The sequence below is a fragment of the Myodes glareolus genome, chromosome 14 (genome assembly GCF_982192425.1).
Source record: "Myodes glareolus chromosome 14, mMyoGla1.1, whole genome shotgun sequence".
Taxonomy (NCBI): domain Eukaryota; kingdom Metazoa; phylum Chordata; class Mammalia; order Rodentia; family Cricetidae; genus Myodes; species Myodes glareolus.
Window position 1 is genome coordinate 73,746,448 of NC_142039.1, and position 19,730 is coordinate 73,766,177.

Here is a 19,730-nt window from a genome sequence, read left to right on the forward strand (position 1 = left end):
CATAGCTAAGTATTCTACCCAGCTGCTTTCACAGTTACTTTTACAAATGCTACATAAAGTAATAGTATTTCTATGCAGACCTATTTAGGTTCATTAAAAAGATCACAAATATCTCATTTTTTTTAGAGTTCATTTTATCCTAAATACTATAAAAAGTACAAAGTTTATTCATTTCATATAATCAGCAAATTTGGTAATTCAGTTAATTACATTTTGGTAACTTAATTTATAATTTATGTATAGTTATATTCTTATTAAGTAGTATTAGAATTTAACAATTTTAAAATTTATTTTATTTTCTTTATATGGGTGTTTTGCCTGCATATATGTCACTGTACTGCTTTAATGCCTGGTGCCCAGGTAGGGCAGAGGAGAGCATCAGATCTCCTGGAGCCAAAGTTACAGAAGGTTGTGAGCTGCCATGTTGGTGCTGGGAACTGAACCCAGACCTTCTGGAAGAAGAGTCAGTGCTCTTGCCTGCTTAAGCAACTCTTCAGCCCCAGCATTAGAAATTTGATTTTCAGGCTGGGACTAAGGGCAAAACACCCATACACATAAAATAAAAATAAATACTTGAAAGTTTAAGAATATACTAAAAGTATATTTTGCAGCCATATTAGAGGCATATCAGGCCAGGCTCATCTGGAAGGGCAGCAGCCTCTCTTCATTTCTTTCACCCTTTGGGCCTTCAGCTTCCCTTTGGAGTCAAATACATTAATCTTCTAAATTAAAAACTCTTTTAAATTCATGAATGTTGCTCTTCATTCCTATTTTTAAAAGTTTTTTATGGTTTATTTAACTTTATTTTATGTGCATTGGTGTGAAGGTGTCAGATCCCCTGGAACTGGATCTTCAGACAGTTGTGAGCTGCCATGTGGGTGCTGGGAATTGAACCCGGGTCCTCTGGAAGAGCAGTCAGTGCTCTTTACCACTGAGCCATCTCTCCAGCCCCTGTTCTTCATTCCTGATCACATACAAGGGCCAAAAAGGTTTACTCATTTAGGGAAAAATATGTACTGATTTTGGGGGAAATGAAATGTGTTATAACATATTTAAAATTTTTTAGCTGGACAGTGGTGGCTCACACCTTTAATCCCAGCACTTGGGAGGCAGAGGCAGGTGGATCTCTGTGAGTTTGAGGCCAGCCTGGTCTACAGAGTGAGTTCCAGGGCAGGCTCCATAGCAACACAGAGAAATCCTGTCTCAAAAAAAAAATCAAAAATAAAAATTAAAAAAAGATTTATTTCCTGTTAGTTGGAAAATAAAAATAAATTTAGGAAACATTCCTTTAAGGTAAATAGCTCTACTATTGTGTATTAAATTAAAATTTTTATTATTGTAGTCATAGTTTGTGTTTTAACAAAGCTTGCCTGAAGACCAGAGTGCAGAGCTAAGCCACTATGGGCCAGGCAGTGAGGGCTCACACCTTTAATCCCAGTACTTGGGAGTCCCATGTCTTTAATTCCAGCACTAGGGAGGTCAAGACAGGAGTGATATGGCTGGGCTGAGAGATGAATATAAGGAGGGAGGAGACAGGAGCTCACTGCAGTCTGAGGTTTGGTGGAGACAGATGCAGTCTGAGGACAGTATCATCCCTTTGGTCTGAGCATTGGTAGAGGATAAAAGAAATCTTTGATGGCTGGTGTTCTGCTTCTCTGATCTTCAGCATTAACCCTGTATCTAACTCTGGGTTTTTATTATTAACACAAGTTAGAGTTTGTGCTACATCTGGCGCCCAACATTTGGGGCACAAATTCACAAAAAAGCTGTTTGCCTGCAGCTTTGCAGCCACTGGCACAGCTGGAGCTATGTGAGGCTGGAGTCACCATCGTTCCCACTAGGTTTTCCTTTCCCTGGACCCCCTTTTCAGGCTGCTCCCAAGCTAGGTAGCTGCCTTGACACCTGCTCAGGCTTCTCCTGATCTTCACAGCAGCAGTCGGGCTCACTCTTCATCGCCATTGTTGGCAGACTTGGTGAGACAGTTGGGAATTCTTAAAGGGGGGATTAGGTTGAAAGAGTTTTTTTCCCCATGTTGAAAAATGGAACACAAAATTATGACAGAAAAAGTTAGGTCTCTGTATGATTATGTAATGCATGATTTAAAAGTAGAACAATTAAATAAAGGGATAATCAATCAGCTTAACTGGGACTAACATACTGTTAATTATCATTTTTGATAATCCTTGTGGTTTTGATAATTTTTTTGGCTTATCTTTTAAAAAGTTGTTTGGTATGAATGCCAAGATATAAGGCATAGAAAAACCTAAGACAGATTCTAGAGATATTCAGATTCAGACAGAGGAATTTAAAGGAGAATGAATCTCAGTATTGCACTATAAGGTTAGAGAAGAACAGCCTAAGGTTTTCAAACAACCAACCTTAATATATCCAGTAACCCTTACAGGAGTTGAATGCACTCCTATGCCAACCAATGTAAGATTTAAGGAGATTCAAAGAAGTGAGCGTCTCATATGGTATGCATTCACATTTTGTGAAGCAAATGTTAAACTTGTGGTCATTTTCTAATAGAATTATCCCTCAAGACTGAAGAGACTTGGTTACAGAAGTCTTGGAACCTGTTCAAAATTACAAGACTCGGTGGAAAAAAGAGGCTCTTACACTGAACAATGGAGTAGAGCTGGAGGTATGGAAATCTCCCAAGATCAACTTCTTGGAGAAGGAGATTACGCTAATATATAAAGGCAATCTCTATATGATGGCCACACTCTGATTTTATGAATAAAAGCAGCTTTGAATGCTTGGGACAGAATTGAAAAATTAGGAAAAAAAATTGAGTCATTTACTAAAGTCATACAGGTTCCCCCCCACCCAAAAAAAAAAACTTTCACTGATTTCTTACAAAGGCTGACATCAGCAGTAAATAGAATGATAGCAGATTCAGAAACTAAACAAATAATAGTTGAATCTATGGCTTTTGAAAATGGTACTGCATAATGCTAAAGGGTAATAAGGCTATTAAAGGCAAGGTCAGCACCTTCGGAGGATGGATCCGAGATATAATTAATAAATATTAAAACTCATGACCGAGATGATGCTTGGTGATTTCCAGAGGTTTGAAGAAAAATCAAAATGTTAAATGTTTCAAATGTGGCAAATAAGGTCACCTTAAAGGGGATTGTAAACAGGGTGTTCCTAGAAATAATGTTTTTTTCTAAGCATAATTCAAACACAAAACTCCTGTATTCTGGATTATGCAGAAGGTGTGGCAAAGGCAGGCATTGGACTAATGAATGTAGATCAAAGAAGGACATTCAAGGTGACCCTATGCTGTGGGGAGAACTCCTTGAGGGGCCTCTTACAGGACCCTACGCCAAATTCAGTTCAATTGTTTCCTGCCATCATAGAGGAAACTCCTTCCCAGAGCAATTAAAGAATCTAATGCCTATAGTAAGAAACCAACCATACTACTCTGGAAAATAGAATAGCTAGAGAAGAGAGAACAAAACATTCAGGAAGAACCATAAAGTGAGTATTTTAGCAAACTTTTGTAAATGAACAAAGACCAAAATTAAAAATATGAAAAAACGCCATCATTGAAGGTATGACAGACACAGGTACAGTTGTAACAATAATTGCACCAGAATATTGGCATCCAAATTGGCCTCTTCAGGAGGTAAATTTTCAGCTTCTAGGGATTAGATATTTTAGGTAAAATAGAATGTGAGATGGGTTGAATGTATAAGGCCAGAAGGACAGAGAGGAATATTAAAACCATAAGAAGATGTGATTTGTTACAGCAATGGAATACTCAAATTAACATTCCCCCAATCTTAGAAACAAACCATAAATTAATGTATGTTTCTGGGAGAAATATTACAAGGTATTATTAGAACTATCACCAACCATTCAGGTTGTACAAGAAGAGGGAACAACAGCTTCTGATCTTTCAAAGGCACCAACGGCCCTACCTATAAAATGGTTGACAGACACACCTGGATGGGTTGCACAATGGCCTTTAACAACAGAGAAACCGTATGGCTTAAAACAGCTGGTAGAGGAGCAGTTAAATGCTCAGCATACTGAAGAATTAACCAGCCCTTGAAATTCTCCTGTATTTGCTATTAAAAAGAAATCCAGAAGATGGAGAATAGTGACAGATCTAAGAGCTGTTAATAAGGTGATTCAACCAGTGGGCCCTCTACAGTCTGACACTCCTTTGCCTAAAGGATGGCTTCTTACAGCTATTGATTTAAAAGACTGTTTCTTCACAATAAAAGACTGTTTCTTTTTTTTTTTACAAGAAAAAGAGAAAAATTTGCCTTCACAGTGCCTACTTATAATAATTCTCAGCCTGCTGAGAATTATCAATGGAAGATTCTCCCACAAGGAATGTTAAAAAGCCCCACCCTGTGTCAATATTTTATAAGTCAGCCATTGGAAATGAAACATAAACAATTTCCCCAATCTATAGTTTACCATTTCATGGATGGCATTTTACCATCTGATTCAAATGTAGATACTTTAGAAAGAATGTTTGAAGAAATAAAGAAAATTTTGCTTTGTTGGGGATTACACATTGCTCCTGGAAAAAACAAAACAAAACAAAGAGGAGAGTCTATTAATTATTTAGGTTAAATAAGTTTACAAAAAAAATAGACCCCAAAAGGTGCAAATTAGGAGAGATCAATTGCAGACTCTTAATGACTTTCAAAGATTGCTAGGAGACATTTCATATCTACGGCCCACTATTGGGATAGGTCCTGATGAACTGAGTAATTTGGTCAAAACCTTAGAGGGTGACGTGGGCTTAAATAGTCCCTGGGAACTATCAGCTAAATTGAGAGAGAAATGGCTTTGATGGAAGAGGAATTACGGAAGGGTCATGAGGATCATATGGATCCAAAGCCTAACTGCATTCTGGTCACAGGACCCTCCAAGCATTCCCCTACAGGAATTTTAATGCAGAAGGAAGATAACATCATAGAATGAATCTTTGTTACCACATAAACCAAGTAAAAAATTAAAAACTTATGTGGAAAAGTTCTCTGAGTTAATTATAAAAAGAAAATTGAGACTTCATCAATTAGCAGAAATTATAGTACCTTTTAAAGAAGATGAAATTGACAAATTATGGCAGAAAGTGAACCCTGGCAAAAAAAGCTTGCAGTAATTTTTTTGGAGAGATTAACAACAACTATCTCAAAAGCAGGAGGATTCGACTTATAAAGAGACTAGCTGGATCCTTCTTCGCACTGTAAGGGACACACCAATAACTGGAGCCCTTATTTTCTATACTGATGCAAATAAATCATGAAAAGCAGGTTAAAAATCAGAAAATTCAAATAAAGTGGAACAAAGCCCTTATGATTCTATCTAAAAGTAAGAATTATATGCTATTCTCATGGTATTAATGAACTTTAAAGAACCTCTCAAGTTACTGATTTGCGATATGCAGAAAGAGTTGTTTTGCATATTGAAACTGCTGAATTGATACCAGAGGATACAGAATTGACTTCATTATTTATTCAGTTACAAGAAATAATTAGGAATAGGAATCATCCCATATACATAATATACATCCAATCCCACATGGGTCTAGTAGGTCTTCTAGTACAAGGTAATGCAGAAATAGATAAATTACTGATTGAAAATGGGGTAGAGGCCTCAGAATTTCATAAAAACATAATGTCAATAGTAAATGTTTAAAAAAATAACTTTTGTATCATGTGGCAACAAGCCAAAGAAACTATAAGGAAATGTCCTACTTCTTTATACAACCAAACACCACTACTTGCAGAAGTAACCCAAATGGCATTCAAAGGAATGAAATCTGGCAGATGAATGTGTTCCACTTTAAAGAATCTGAAAAATTAAAATATGTACACCACACCATTGGTACTTTTTCAAGTTTTCAATGGGCAATTGCTTTGAGTTTGGAAAAGTCTGATTCAGTAATCACACATTTGCTAAAGCTTATGGCCATCACGGGTATACTACAAATAAAAACAAACAATGTTCCAGCATATGTCTCTAAGAAAATGAAACAGTTTTTTTGCTTATTATAATATAAAGCATATTATAAGTATATCACACAATACTACTGGTCAAGCAGTTATAGAATGATCAAATTGAACTCTAAAGGATATGTTAAAAAAACAGAAAGTGATAATAAAGACTCCCATAAATAGATTGTATAATGCTTTACTAACTTTTAATTTTCTAAATGCTAATGAGAAAGGAATGACAGCTGCCAAGAGACACTGGATAATAGGAAAAAACCCTACAGAATTAAATCAGACAGTGCACTTTAAGTATGTGTTGACCTCAGAATGGAAACTGGGACATGTGTTAGTGGGGAAGGGCTTTGCTTTTGTTTCCACAGAAGAAAGCTATGGATATGTCAAAATTGATAAAGATTCAATTTCAACAAGATATTTTTTAATGAAAAGAGATGATAGTTCATCAAGCAGCATGGTCATTTAATTTAAACTGACATATACAATTAAATGCTTTTTATTTGATCAGATGTAACTTGCCAAAAGAGAACCTCCACAAAATTAGGGTTGGGGAAAGGTTTTGTTTCTGTCTTTTCAGGAGAATAAAGGTATCCAGCTAAGGAATCCAAAGACCACTGGACAAATGAGACATCCAAAGAAAAAGGACAAATCATCCAGAAAAAATGTCCCAAGAAAAAGAGTAAATTGGCCTATTGATACGTCACATTTCCAACAGGATAAAATTTCATAAATCTTCCCAAATGTTTGTTTCTGCTGTTCTCTACAGACATGTAATACAATGATCTTTTGTAGTCCCAGTCCAGTTAAAAATTAAAGCTGACTTTAGAGTTGGAGAGTGGCTCTCTCCTTCTATAAACCAAGCAAGCTTATTAAAGTGAAACCCAAAATCTCTCATGTCAGAAGAGCCACCTGATATGGGACAGAAGAAAAACCAAAGTTTAGGAACTATTATATTGCCACTAATCTCACAATCTTTTGGTTTTATTTTGAGTCTTTAACAGCTTTTCCTAAGGTATAAATATTATCTAAAATTTTATAAGATTAATATATATTTTAAAGTTTTTGTCAACTAATAATGGTCTTATGGAGTACTGACTAATTCTAGAAAAAGCATCCATCTACCTTCTTGTACATTATTTTGAGTATGAGTCTCTATCAGTTTTCTGCAGTGAACCATGAGCACACCTAACAGAGACTTTTGAAGTCTCAAAAAGAGAAGGGGCCCCACAATGATGATTCACCTGGACTATGGTAACACTACTAAACTGAAAACCACCACCTAAATATCGGCTTTGGGCTACAAACTGCTCAGAACAATTTCAAGGCACTCATGGATTACTCAGCCAGGAATGGAGACAAGACCTACACTTTCCCATCACGCAGAGCCTGGGCAACAAAGGACACAGCTCTCGCTCTTCTAGGACTTTTCTTTTCAGGATACCATCGCCCCCAGACAGCAGGAAGTAAATTTAAAAACATGATGCCCACATTACCAAGAGGAAGGTGTGGGTGGTTTTTGGTCTTTCATTGGCTTATAGGTATCTTTTATTGTTCAGGGGGATTGGTTACAAACTGTTATTGGTAATGGTCAGGAAAAAAGCTAAACAAATGAGATTAGATTCAGTGTTCTTGTTTTGAAAAGAAAAACAGGGATAAAGAGATGATAGGATAAAAGGGAAGATTATTGAATCCAGTCTAAAAAGAAAAAAGGGAGGATATAGATAAGATAAGAAAGGTAGATTATTGAAATTACTTCTAAAAAAGCAACTACTAGCTTTAAATATTTTACATTTGATTGGATTTTTGTATATTGTATAAAATTGTATATTGATACAAATTTTAAATTTTGTTAGAACACACTCTATTCATTTCTACTCTTGTTCAAAGCATTGTACCTCTACAGCTCATTTAACAATGTAATGCAAATTTCTAGCTCTTGGAAGTTATTATTACCAACTATTTAGGATAATAAGAAAATGCAGGTTAGTAATTAGTAATCTATTATAATCAAACTTGTAGTCATATTCGGAATGTTTTCAAGGTCGGGGATATATTTTAGAGAGACAAATCATTTTCAAACACTTCAGAGATCTACAGAATATGACATTTAAGATATTTTAATAACATAGATTCTTTTTTTATGACAATAAAACATGTCTGCTCCTGGCAGCACCAATCTACGTCAGAGAAGATGATGGGCACTGAAGAAAGTCCACATGGAGTTTACTTTCTCTATGGCAATAGTAGGCCACTGGGCAAGAAAGTGCCCTTCCATCAACTGCTTACGGTATGCTGGCCAAATTGGACAAGCAGGACACAGAAGAGAGTGACTGCCAAACCTTGTCAAGACAAGGCAGGAAGGTCCTTCAAAAACTGTGCTTCATAGAAAAATCTATCAGATATGCTAGGCCTGTAAGCGGAACATGTGTGCCCCAACCTTGTGTGACTGTCAAGGCAGCCGGCTCTTTTTGTCATTGCTCTCATTTTTTGGAAGTCACTTGTTTGCACTTTCTGCTTACTTGGTTAATATTATTTCCATTTCAGGTCTCTGAGGGAGTTGAAGACAAAACAGTTAACGTTTTCCTTGTTTACTAGATGCAGAAACTCGCTAAAGAGGTGTAAAGTGTAAGACTGAGAGATAAGATAGTTTTGAATGGTAATGCAAGTTAGGATAGAAAGCTAATTAGGTACAAGACTTTGAATTCACCAAGTTAGGACAGAAAATGGAGTACTTTCCCTGAATTTGTCAATTGCAAATGGACTAGACATTGTTGATATATTCATAGATTATAAATATTGTATATAGTTATTGTACTTATTGTATATAGTTTTTCTTCTATTATAGCCTTCTTTTATTTTTGACAAAAAAGGAGAAATGTTGTGATATTTTGTTTGTGTTTTAACAAATAAAGCTTGCCTGAAGATCAGAGTACAGAGCTGAGCCACTAGAGGCCAGGTGGTGGTGGTTTACACCTGTAATCCCAGGACTTGGGAGGGCAAAGACAGACGGATCTCTGTGAGTACACGAGATTGACTCTCTCTAGAAGAGAAACAGAGCTCACACAAAGGTGATGCCAGCACTTGGGATTCCGCACCTTTAATCCCAGCACTAGAGAGGTGGAGACAGAAATGATATGATTGGGTGGAAAGAGGAATATAAGGTGGGAGGAGACAAAAACTCACTGCAGTCTCAAATTTGATGGAGACGAATGCAATCTGAGGACAGGATCAGCCCTTTAATCTGAGCTTTGGTAGAGGCTGCCGCTCTGCTTCTCTGATCTTCAGCATTAACCCCTATATCTGACTCTGGGTTTTTATTTTAACACCCATTAGAGTTTATGCTACAAATCATGTCTCTCAATAACACAGCTGGGATAAGCACCATTGGGTATGTGATACTGCCAGTGTGAAAAGTTCAATGCGATCAAACAAACAAACAAACAAACAAACAAAATTAGCTAGGCAGTGGTGGTGCATACCTTTAATTTTAGCACTCAGAGGGCAGACACAAGTGGATCTCTGTGAGTTCAAGGCCAGATGGGTCTACAGAGTGAGTTCCAGGACAGCCAAGGCTACACAGAAAAACCCTGTCTCAAAAACCTAAAACACAAAACTCCACATAATAGATATGCAAGAACTGCTTTCAACATCTCATTATGATCAGACTGTCCTTGAAGTCATAGAGAAACACCTCCCTCTGCCTCCCAAGTGCTGGGATTAAAGGTGTGTGCCACCATGCCAGGCTAGAATAGGTAATTTTTATATTCTCTATGCCACCAGTGACTTTCAAACCTTTTTTATTTTTTACCATGTTTTCACATTGATGATTTACATGTATATGTGCAAGTACATTGTAGTTATTCATTTTTACTCTTTTCTCTTTTGGGGGCCCACCACCCAGCTCCCAAATAAATCACACACGAAAATTCACTCTCACTTATGGGATGCCTGGCCTTATCTTGGCTTGTTTCTTGCCAGTTTTTCTTAAATTATCCCATCTACCTTTTGCTTCAGGGTCCTTATCTTTCCTTATTCCTGTATACCTTTCCTTTCCTTCTTACTCTGTGTCTGGCTGTGTAACTATGTGGCTGGGCCCTGAAATCCTCCTCCTTCCTCTCATTCCCAGATCCTCATATCTCTGTCTCCCAGATTTCTCCTCATATTAATCCTCTCTGTCAGCCAGCCTCGCCTATTTCTCTCTCCTGCCTCGCTACTGGCTGCTCAGCTCTTTATTTATCACGTGTTTTAGAAAGGCACAGTAACACAGCTTCACAGAGTTAAATGCAGCATAAACAAAATTTTTTAAACTAATATTCCCCAACAGTGTGTAAGAACACACCTGACACAGTGATTAAAGGAAAGCACTGATGATTACTCTCTACTGGTTCACACAGGGAAAAAAGATCTGAATTATCTTCTCAAGCCGAGAATCTAAAATGTCATCAAAATAATAATGAATGCATATAACATCAATGGATATAAAATCCCTGGGTGAAAGATCACACAATGTCAAAGAATCAATCTGTACACTTTCAGTTAAAAGAGAAGACTCTACATCCAAGTCATCAAATGTGTGATGCTGTGGAGTCGGCTGCCTGTGCCTTTTTGTCACCCAGTTAACAGTGCAGACCGTCTGCACAGTTCTAATGCATCCACTGAATCACTTGAGTTATTGTTGTACACACCAATATCTAGAATTACTTTTATATTTTTGAAAATGTTCATTATCTGGCCATAATGGAAGCATTAACAAAGGGCTGGAGAGATGGCTCAGTGGTCAAGAGTGCTTGATGCTCTTCTGAGGACTGGGTTCAGTTCCAGCCCAGGTCAGGAGGCTCACAGTGTTTCTAACTCTAGCTTCAGAGAATTCAGCATCTCTGGCCTCCACAGTCCCCACCCACCGCAAACTCATACATATAAACAAAGATACGTGGTTTTTTTTTTTTTACAAAATCATTAATATATCTGGTGAATAAATTTTTGCTTAAAAATAATATAGCACATTTATTCTTACATTGTATCTACTCCAAATGTAACTATAAAGAAAACTTTCAAATAATAAAAACATACCTGGTATTTGGCTAATTCTGCCTGTAATACTTTCACTTTAGACCTTTCTTGTTCCAATGCGGCATGAAGCGAGGTCACCTAGAACCAAATAATCAGTACATTAATTCTGAACATATTCAGTTTGATAAAGTCTGACAGCTGTCAGTACCAGAGATGCCCTCCCTTCCCATGGTTCCCAGAGACACTGCAGTGAGCACAGACAGGAAGAGAGACCCACTCCAGGGACAGTGTGAGCTCTGCCTGCTGCTGGTGTTCTGTCCACTAACTCACAACCTTCACCCTCAAACTCTCCAGGACACGCCTACCATCTTTAATACAATAAGCAGGAACTTTCTTTGCTAGTACACAATAATAACAAACACTTTCCATTGCTTTTTCACCTGCTTAACGGGCAGTATTTCTTTTGTGGGGCCTAACAAGACCTCAGAATAGCACAAAACGCAGTCAACATCTCCCAAAGCCGCTCACCTGGACCGTCAGCTCATTCTTGATACTTTGGGATTCATCAACTTGCAGGAGTATTTCTGCCTTATCTTTCACTGCGGGAAAGGAAAACAGCATCGTCACCATCCCAGTCACTCAGTGCTGAGAGACGAACTTCAGGACAGAGCAGTAAGAACACCGGCTTATCCTCTTTGCTCCATGGATGTTCTTCTGGTCTTATTTCTCACTAGTAAATTCTGGTCATTGTTACAGCAACAATGTTTTCTTTTTAAGTAATTTATATTTTTCTGAAATATCAGCTGCATAGACATGGTGATTAATTTTTCAATTTATATAACTGGGACAGGTATATAAGAAAACTGAAAAATTTTAAGGAAAAGTGAAATATCTTGAGCATTTATCTATTTATTAGGTCATGTTCTTATTTGTGTGTGTGTGTGTGTGTGTGTGTGTGCACTTGCCACGCCCACGTGTCAAGATAACTAATCACAGTCCTTTCATCACAGCATACAAGTTTCAGGGATCCAACTCAGGTTTACGACGTTTGGCAGCTTGGCTTTACCTGTTCAGCCATCTTTCTACTTTGTAGCCCAGAATGGTCCTTGGACTTCAACTGCTCTTGCCCCAGTCTCCAAGGTGCTGAGCTTACAGACACAAACCATTATACTTGGCTTCTTGGCTAATCTTAAAACAAGATTTATTTATTTTTCTTTTTTTGTGGGGAGGGATCTCATCACTGTGCAGCCTTGGCTGGCCTACAAGTCAGAGATCCGCCCACCCCTTCCTCCAGAGTGCTGGATTAAAGGTGTGCTCCACCATGCCCGGCTTGGTGCAATAATGTGTAAGAACTAGAAACTCAGCACTCTTACCTGAATAGTGGCCAGGTGCTTTAAGAGGCCTTATGGTGGAAATTTTAAAATAAACTATCCAATTTGTATCCCTCTGAGGAATTGTGTGTGTGTGTGTGCTGATAAAACATGGAACTTGGTGATTTGTTTTCAGATATTAAGATTACCTTTAAATCTAAACACTGCACAAAGGCTGAGTGCAGTGCGCACGCCTCTAACCCAGAAACCTGAGAGAGAGGTAGAGGACAGGGGATCTCTGTGAGTTCAACACCAGTCTGGTCTACATAGCTTCAGATCAGCCAGAGCTGCACAGCAAGACCCCATCTCAAAGAAGCAAACAAAACAAAGAAAACAAGGCTGGTCTTATGGAGAACCCCGGTTCAACTTCCAGCACCCACATGGAGGTTCACAACTGTTGTGACTGCAGTTCTAGGGAATCCATCCTTCTCTTCTTGTGTCTTTGGGTACCAGCTATGCTTACAATGCATACAGTACATATACATACATGTAGGCAAAACAACAATACACATAAAATAACTAAACAAACAAAAAAAACCCCTAAAAACATGTGACTCACTTACTTTCTCCTTCCTGAAGCATTTTTAATAATTGTCCATTTCTTGCTTTTACTTCTTTATACTTTGCCTAATAATCAAAGAAAAGAGATTTTAAGTATTTAAAAGTAAAGGTAAATTATGGTCTACTTTTAATTTACGGGCTGTATATTTAAAAAATAAATCATTTAGAAAGTAAACCGAATGGAGGAAGATGTAATCAGAACTACTTAATAAAACCTCAGAAAACGTAAAAGGGCCAACACGATGGTTTAGAGGGTAAAGCCTGATGATGTGAGTCTGAGCCCTGAAACCCACAAAAGTGACTCTGGAGAGCTGAAATCTTCGTGTGTTGTGGCATTTGTGCGCATGCAAACACACACACACACACACACACACACACATATAATAAAATTAAACTTAAAAAATTTCAAAGTAGTAGGGGTAAAAAGTGAAGTCAGAAAAATATTAAATTTTTTGAAGGGTTTTCTTCTTTCTTCCCAAATAAAAACTTTAAATAAATCCAACTAATTTCAATAAAAATCAAAAGAAAAGGGCTCCATCTTTTTACTGGACTGCCCTGCGGTTCTACACCGCCACTGTCAGGCACAGAGCAAGTGGCACTACCTGACTTTTTAGCTCCTTTTCCAATGGCTGGCTCTTCTCATCCTAACGAGCAAAACACCATAATTTGTGAATAAGAGGAGCTGGGCTCCCACATGGACCACTTGAATTTTTGATAATTATCTCCCCAGTCTTCATTGGATTGATCCATCCTCCCTCCCTCCCTCCCTCTTCTTCTTCCCTCCTTCCTTCCTTCCTGGCCTCAAACTCACAAAGATCCACCTGCCTCTGCCTCTGCCTCTCAAGGGCATGCCTCTCAAAGGCATGCACCACCACAGCCTGGCTGGAACATTTCTTTTAGTATTCTGAAATACTTTCAAACACTAATAACCAATTATTGAAAACAATAGCCTAAAAATATCAGTGTAAAAAACCTCTTTCTCTCTCTCTCTTTTTTTTCTCTCAGAACAAAACAAGTATGTGAAAGATTTACCAGTTTTATTTTTTATTTCTATAGTGTTGGAGTCCAACCTAGGGCCTCACCAAATACACAAAGCAAGGAGCTACCACTGAATGATGCCAGAACCCAGTGGATTTAAATATATTTTATTTTTATTTATTATTTTGAGGGGGGGGAGTTAGACAAGGTTTCTCTGTGCAACAGCCCTGGCTGTCCTGTATAGTGGGTTGGCTTCAAAGTCACAGAGATCCACTTGCCTCTGCCTCCCTAGTGTTGGGATTCAAGGCATGGGCCACCACTGCCTGGCTATAAATATGTTTTAAATTCTATAAAAAGTGATTTTTTTACTAAATAGTACTCTATCCAATTAAATTGCTGATAATGATTATTTGCTAAGTAATACTGTAGTCCACACAGGGAATTGAAGTATCTGCTATAGTAAATACAAAGAGAGTAAAAAACGCTTAAGAAATTGAGATGAATCGGGCAGTGGTGGCACACACCTTTAATCCCAGCACTTGGGAGGCAGAGAGAGGCAGGCGGGTCTCTGTGAGTTTGAGGTCAGCCTGGGCTATGGAACTAGCTCTAGGACAGCTGTTTCAGAGAAACCTTTTCTCGAAAAAACAAGCAAAAAACAAAGAAAGTAAGAATTTGAGATGAATGAGAGATGCTGCACACACCAGCGCCAGAACCCTGGCAAGCCCACAGGATCTCAATAAGTAATCCGTGGACTAACACTGATCAGAAGACAAATGATGCTTGAGAAACTGGAGCATCTTTGTTGAAGTCTAAAGGGCAGTAGCAAAAGAGTGCTTCCTAAGTTTGTGATTAAAAACAATTGTAAGGGTTGGGGAGCTGGTTCAGGGGCAGGAGTCCTTGCTGCTCTTGCAGAGGACCCAGGTTTGGTTCCCAGCACATCAGGTGGCTCACAACCTCTAACTCCAGCTCCAGGGCATCTGAAATCTTCTTTTGCATGCCACTGGTACTTGAACATACATGTGCATGTACACAAGCACACATATTTACAAATGGAAATTTAAAATGAATCTTTATGAGAAAACAATTGCATAAATAGCATTAAGTAGAGTGTGAAGAACTGGGATCCCTGTGCACTTCTGGTCAAAAGGACAACAAACAGTTGTTCTGAGAACACTTGGAAGTCACATAAAAGTTAAAACAGAATTATCATATAACCAGCAATTCTACTTTTAGATTTTCAAAATACTCAAAGAACTCAAAGCAGGATCCTGGACGCGTACTTGTGCACCCCCACACAAAATGTAGCACGTACACTTCAGGACAAGGAATGGAGTTCTGATAAACGCTACAACACAGAGGAAACTCAGAAAATTTCTATGTTAAAAGAAATAAGCCAGACAGAAAGGGACAAAAATGTGTGATCCTACCAGAATGAGGGATCTGGAACAAGTAATTCCTAGAGATAAATTGTTGTTAGGGGGTAAAGGGCGGAAATAGTGAGCGATTTAATGGAGAGTTTCTGGAAGGGAACAGCAGGAATGTTTACCCAACAGTGGAAAGGTTCTTAGTGCTACTGAGCCTTTAATTCTAGCACTTAGGAGGCAAAGGCAGGCTGACCTCTGAGTTTGAGGCCAGCCTGGTCTGCAAAGTGAGGACAGTCAGGGTTACACAGAGAAACCCTGTCTCAAAAAACAAAGAACAAGTAGCTAAAAATAAACTTAATGCTACTGAACCACGTGCTTAAAATAGTTTACAAAGCTGCCTGCATATAACATACAACATATTTTACAATATATACTTTATAATAAAATTTATACCATTATTCAGAATTTAACTGGATAGTCAGTTTAAAAGACTGAATAGCAGAGTAACTGAATAATAAACACATACAGAACCCACAGAATGCAAATACATAATTCTTTCCAGAAGTGAGTGGACACACCTCCCACTGGGTGATCACGGCTTTGAGTTTCTGAATTTCAACGTCTTTCCTCTCGAGTTCTAATTTCAGTCTCTCAATTCTTCCATCTTTCAGACCCACTTCCTGAAGAAAAGAAAAACACTCCTTTGACCAATAGTGTTCCACCTGTCATTGTTCACAGCAGTCCTTTGTGAAAGGATTAAGAGGAAAAATAGACTTTATTTCTTAGGCAATTTTGAATTACTACATTTTTAGCTTTGCTCAAGTACATGATCCTAGTTTCATAGAGTAATAGCAATCGAGATTTCTATGACGAGCTGTAAGTATACGCTAGAACAATATCCAGCCCTAGAATCGACAATTCCATCCTAGAAAAAACACATGCAAAGGCACCCTGACAGGTTCTCACAGCCCTGGCTGTCTTGGAACTGTGTAGATCAGGCTGGCATTGAGCTTCAGAAACTCGCCTGCCTCTGCCTCCTGAGCACTGGGATTAAGGTGTGTGCTGCTTATTAAGGCCTGGTTCTGCTCTGAGGAATGTAACTGGGTTGTATTTTCCTAAAGATACACCTGATGTACACAGGTGCTCATGAGTAGTTTCTAGGTGCCAGGAAAAGGGACTAAAATCCTTTCTTTTCCTATGAAACATGTCTAGCACAGCGTGGGAACTTCACATAAAGTGCACATGACACACAGAAGCCAAGGCGGAAGCTGCTGTGCAGTGTCATGTGGGAGAGGGCACAGATGACTTGGTGTTGGGTGCGACAGCTGAGGTCCCAGTGTCTAGAAGGCTAACACACACCAGAGGACTACTTGAGCTCATGAGTTAAACCCAAGCAAGACAAAGGTCACTCTACATTTTTCTGAAAACACTGGAAATAGTTGTTTGGTTTTGTACCCATCTCACTGGAGGGTCTTGAGTTTCTGTGATTTCCCACCTGATAGTGTGGCTATCTTCCTATCTTGGGGGGGATTTTTTTTTTTTTTTGCTCAGCCTTCTCTCCTCCCTGTCCTGGCTCTCTGTGCTGCCTGTCTGTGTCCAGAATCTATTTTTTCCTTATTCTGCTTTTCTTAAAAGCTTCAGTGGCTTGCACAGAGGTATTCTCAACCTGGTATCATGTGTAAATCTGGTATTATTTATTATATGTGTGTATTCATACATGCCTATGCATAGTCCATTCAGTCTGACTGACTTTGCTTTTATAAACAACTGCCTTTTATATAAAATCATGTATAAAATTACTACAGCACACAGGCATGGTGGCACACACCTTTAATCCCAGCACTCGGGAGGCAGAGGCAGGTGGATCTCTGTGAGTTCAAGACCAGCCTGGTCTACAGCGCTAGTTCCAGGACAGCCAGGGATGTTACACAGAGAAAACCTGTCTCGGGAAAAAAATGAAAAGAATGAATACAGCATAAATCATGTCCATCAGCCTTGGATTTAAAAGACACTGCCACACTGTTTCCCAAATGGCTACACCAATCTTCACTCTGCCTAGTGTGCTCTGCTACCTGTCTCCTCGAGACTAGCCCCACACACTCTTCAGATTCCTTCAGTTGTTCTGGGGCTCTGCAATAAAAGTACTAGTACTATATAAAAGTTTATTCTGCTCAAATATTTCCTAAATTCTTTCCTGTCTACAAACTAAATTACAAACTCAGTTTTGAGTATTCCACAGTCCTTTCCAATCTACCTTATCAAACTTACTCAACACTCTCTTTAATTGAGCTGGTTTCGATTTCACTGTGTCTGTATTTTTACTGAAGACATTTTAGCTTCTTTATCCTCATCTTTGCATGTTCAGATCCTTCTGTCCTGTTATCTTCCAACTCAAATGTTAACTTCTCTCCAGAAACCCATTCCTATTACACTAATGCACCTACTATTTTTGTACTCATGACACTTTTATCTATACAAAACAATTATCTATTAAATATATATTATGTACACATACTCTTCTAATTCCTAATAAGAAAAAACAACTATGCTTCAGTACAGTACACCTGCTCTCTTTCCGTCACACCCCACTGTCATTCAGGCTTTCCAAAGCACAGTGCCACCTGGCCCTCTAACACATTCACATACTCAGCTCAGTTCTACTGCCACAGAGAAAAGGGCTGCCCTCTCCAGCACCAGCTCCTAACTACACACAGCGCAGCATATGCTCCATAGTCGTTAGTGACGTAACTGCACATAATACATTATTCTTTGCAGAACGATGACTAAGATAATATCCTAAAACTGTTACTTTGTATAATTCGAGTTGAAATCTTCCATTTACTTACTTACTTACTTTCTTTTTTTAAAAGAGAACTTCTCTGTGATTTTAAGAGAATTTTTAAGAAGCTAGAGCTAATGGGCCAAGCAGCGATTTAATTAAAAAAGAGAGAGAGATTAAGAATTTTATTTTACATGCCTGGTTGTGCTCAGGAGCTGGACAATTCTCTGTTCCATTATGTTCTGTAAGCTGTTCTCTTCTCTTTTCTCTAATAAGAATCTTATGAACATCATCTTCCAGTCTATTGAAGAATCCCCCATCATGTGACAAAGTCTGAGAAGAATTCGATTCCTGTCAAAATAAATCATGAATTACTACCATTCCACACCAACGCACATACTCAACCCTGAGTCTCTCGGAGGACAGTGAAAGGGACTGACCGGCAGGAGTCAGACCATCGCTCTACCCGTCTCCAGCAGGGAAGCAGCAGACAGACACTTGCACCTGCCTTTTTCTTAGTACTTGGTATTTTGGAGTGTCATGATTGACAGGTTTTAGAGTCAGGGTTTTACTACAGAGCACAGACTGGTCTGGAACTTGTGATTCTCCTGCCTCAACTTCTCACATGCTGAAACCATGGCTCTCTAACATCATATCCAGGCTACTTGGCCTTTAAAGATTTTATTACACACACCACACAGTTCAGCCTGCTAGCATGTGAAAGACCCAGGTTTAATGTCCTCTTGAGAGCTGTACACCTGTCACCACAGACACCCGACACTCTTCTCCATCCTAGGCAACACTCACTTTCTGTCTCTATAAACCTATCTATTTGAGACATTTCATATAAACAGAATAATTGTGCTGTCTCAAACTTCTTTGATCTACAAATATGTCTACAAGATTCTTCCACATGATGACAAGGATTAGTACTTCATTTTTATTACCAAGTAACATCCCATTTTACATTTTTTCTTGTCACTGGTGGATAGATCTCTCTTTGGTTTATGAATAATGCTGCTATGAATATTTATCCACAAGATGTTTATGGACATGTTTCCAACTCTGTTTGGCATACACCTAGGAGTAAGGTTATTGGGTGGTGTGCAAAGCCTATGTTTAACCATTTGAAATCTTAAAAGCTAGTGCTCCAAGTAGCTTACTATTTTACAATCCTATCAACAACATGAGACAGTTCTGATTTCTGTATTCTCACCTATGTTATTATATTTTTACTGCAGACACCCTCCTGGAAGTGAACTATTTCTCCAGGGTTTGAGCTGCGTTTTCACCATGGCTATTGGAGCAGGCTGCTTTAATGTGTTACTAGACACTGTGTGAGAAACGTTTACTTTGAACCTTTGCTCATTTTTAACTGAGTTATTTGCTAACTCATGTTATAAGAATTTCTGTCTTCTGGCTAGAGAAAGAGTTCCTTGGCTGAGAGTGTGTACTGCTCTTGCAGAGGGCTTGAGCTCAGTTCCCAGCACCCACTCTGGGTGACTCACAACAGCCTAGAACTCCAGCTCCAGGGGATCTGACACCATCTTCTGGTCTCTGCACTTATGTGCACATATCTATTCCTCAGACATGTCTCCAGACATATATGCATATTTATATAAAGATCTAAAAGAACGAATTTAAGTAGTCTAAGAAGCTGATCATGGTGACAAGTGCATACAATCCCGGT

At 38.6% G+C, this 19,730-nt stretch overlaps 1 protein-coding gene across 2 annotated transcripts in view; it reads right to left on the minus strand.

Annotated features, from left to right (window-relative positions):
* The window catches only part of Gkap1 (G kinase anchoring protein 1), a 57,733-nt gene that overhangs the window by 8,246 nt on the left and 29,757 nt on the right, over positions 1-19,730 (minus strand). For both annotated transcript variants that reach the window (XM_085699621.2, XM_048447693.2), the window contains exons 7-11: positions 18,239-18,391; positions 15,840-15,941; positions 12,922-12,985; positions 11,517-11,587; positions 11,049-11,126 (exon numbers count right to left, since the gene is read on the minus strand). In XM_085699621.2, the coding sequence (XP_085555747.1) occupies positions 11,049-11,126; positions 11,517-11,587; positions 12,922-12,985; positions 15,840-15,941; positions 18,239-18,391 (468 nt within the window). The remainder of the gene's footprint in view (positions 1-11,048; positions 11,127-11,516; positions 11,588-12,921; positions 12,986-15,839; positions 15,942-18,238; positions 18,392-19,730) is intronic.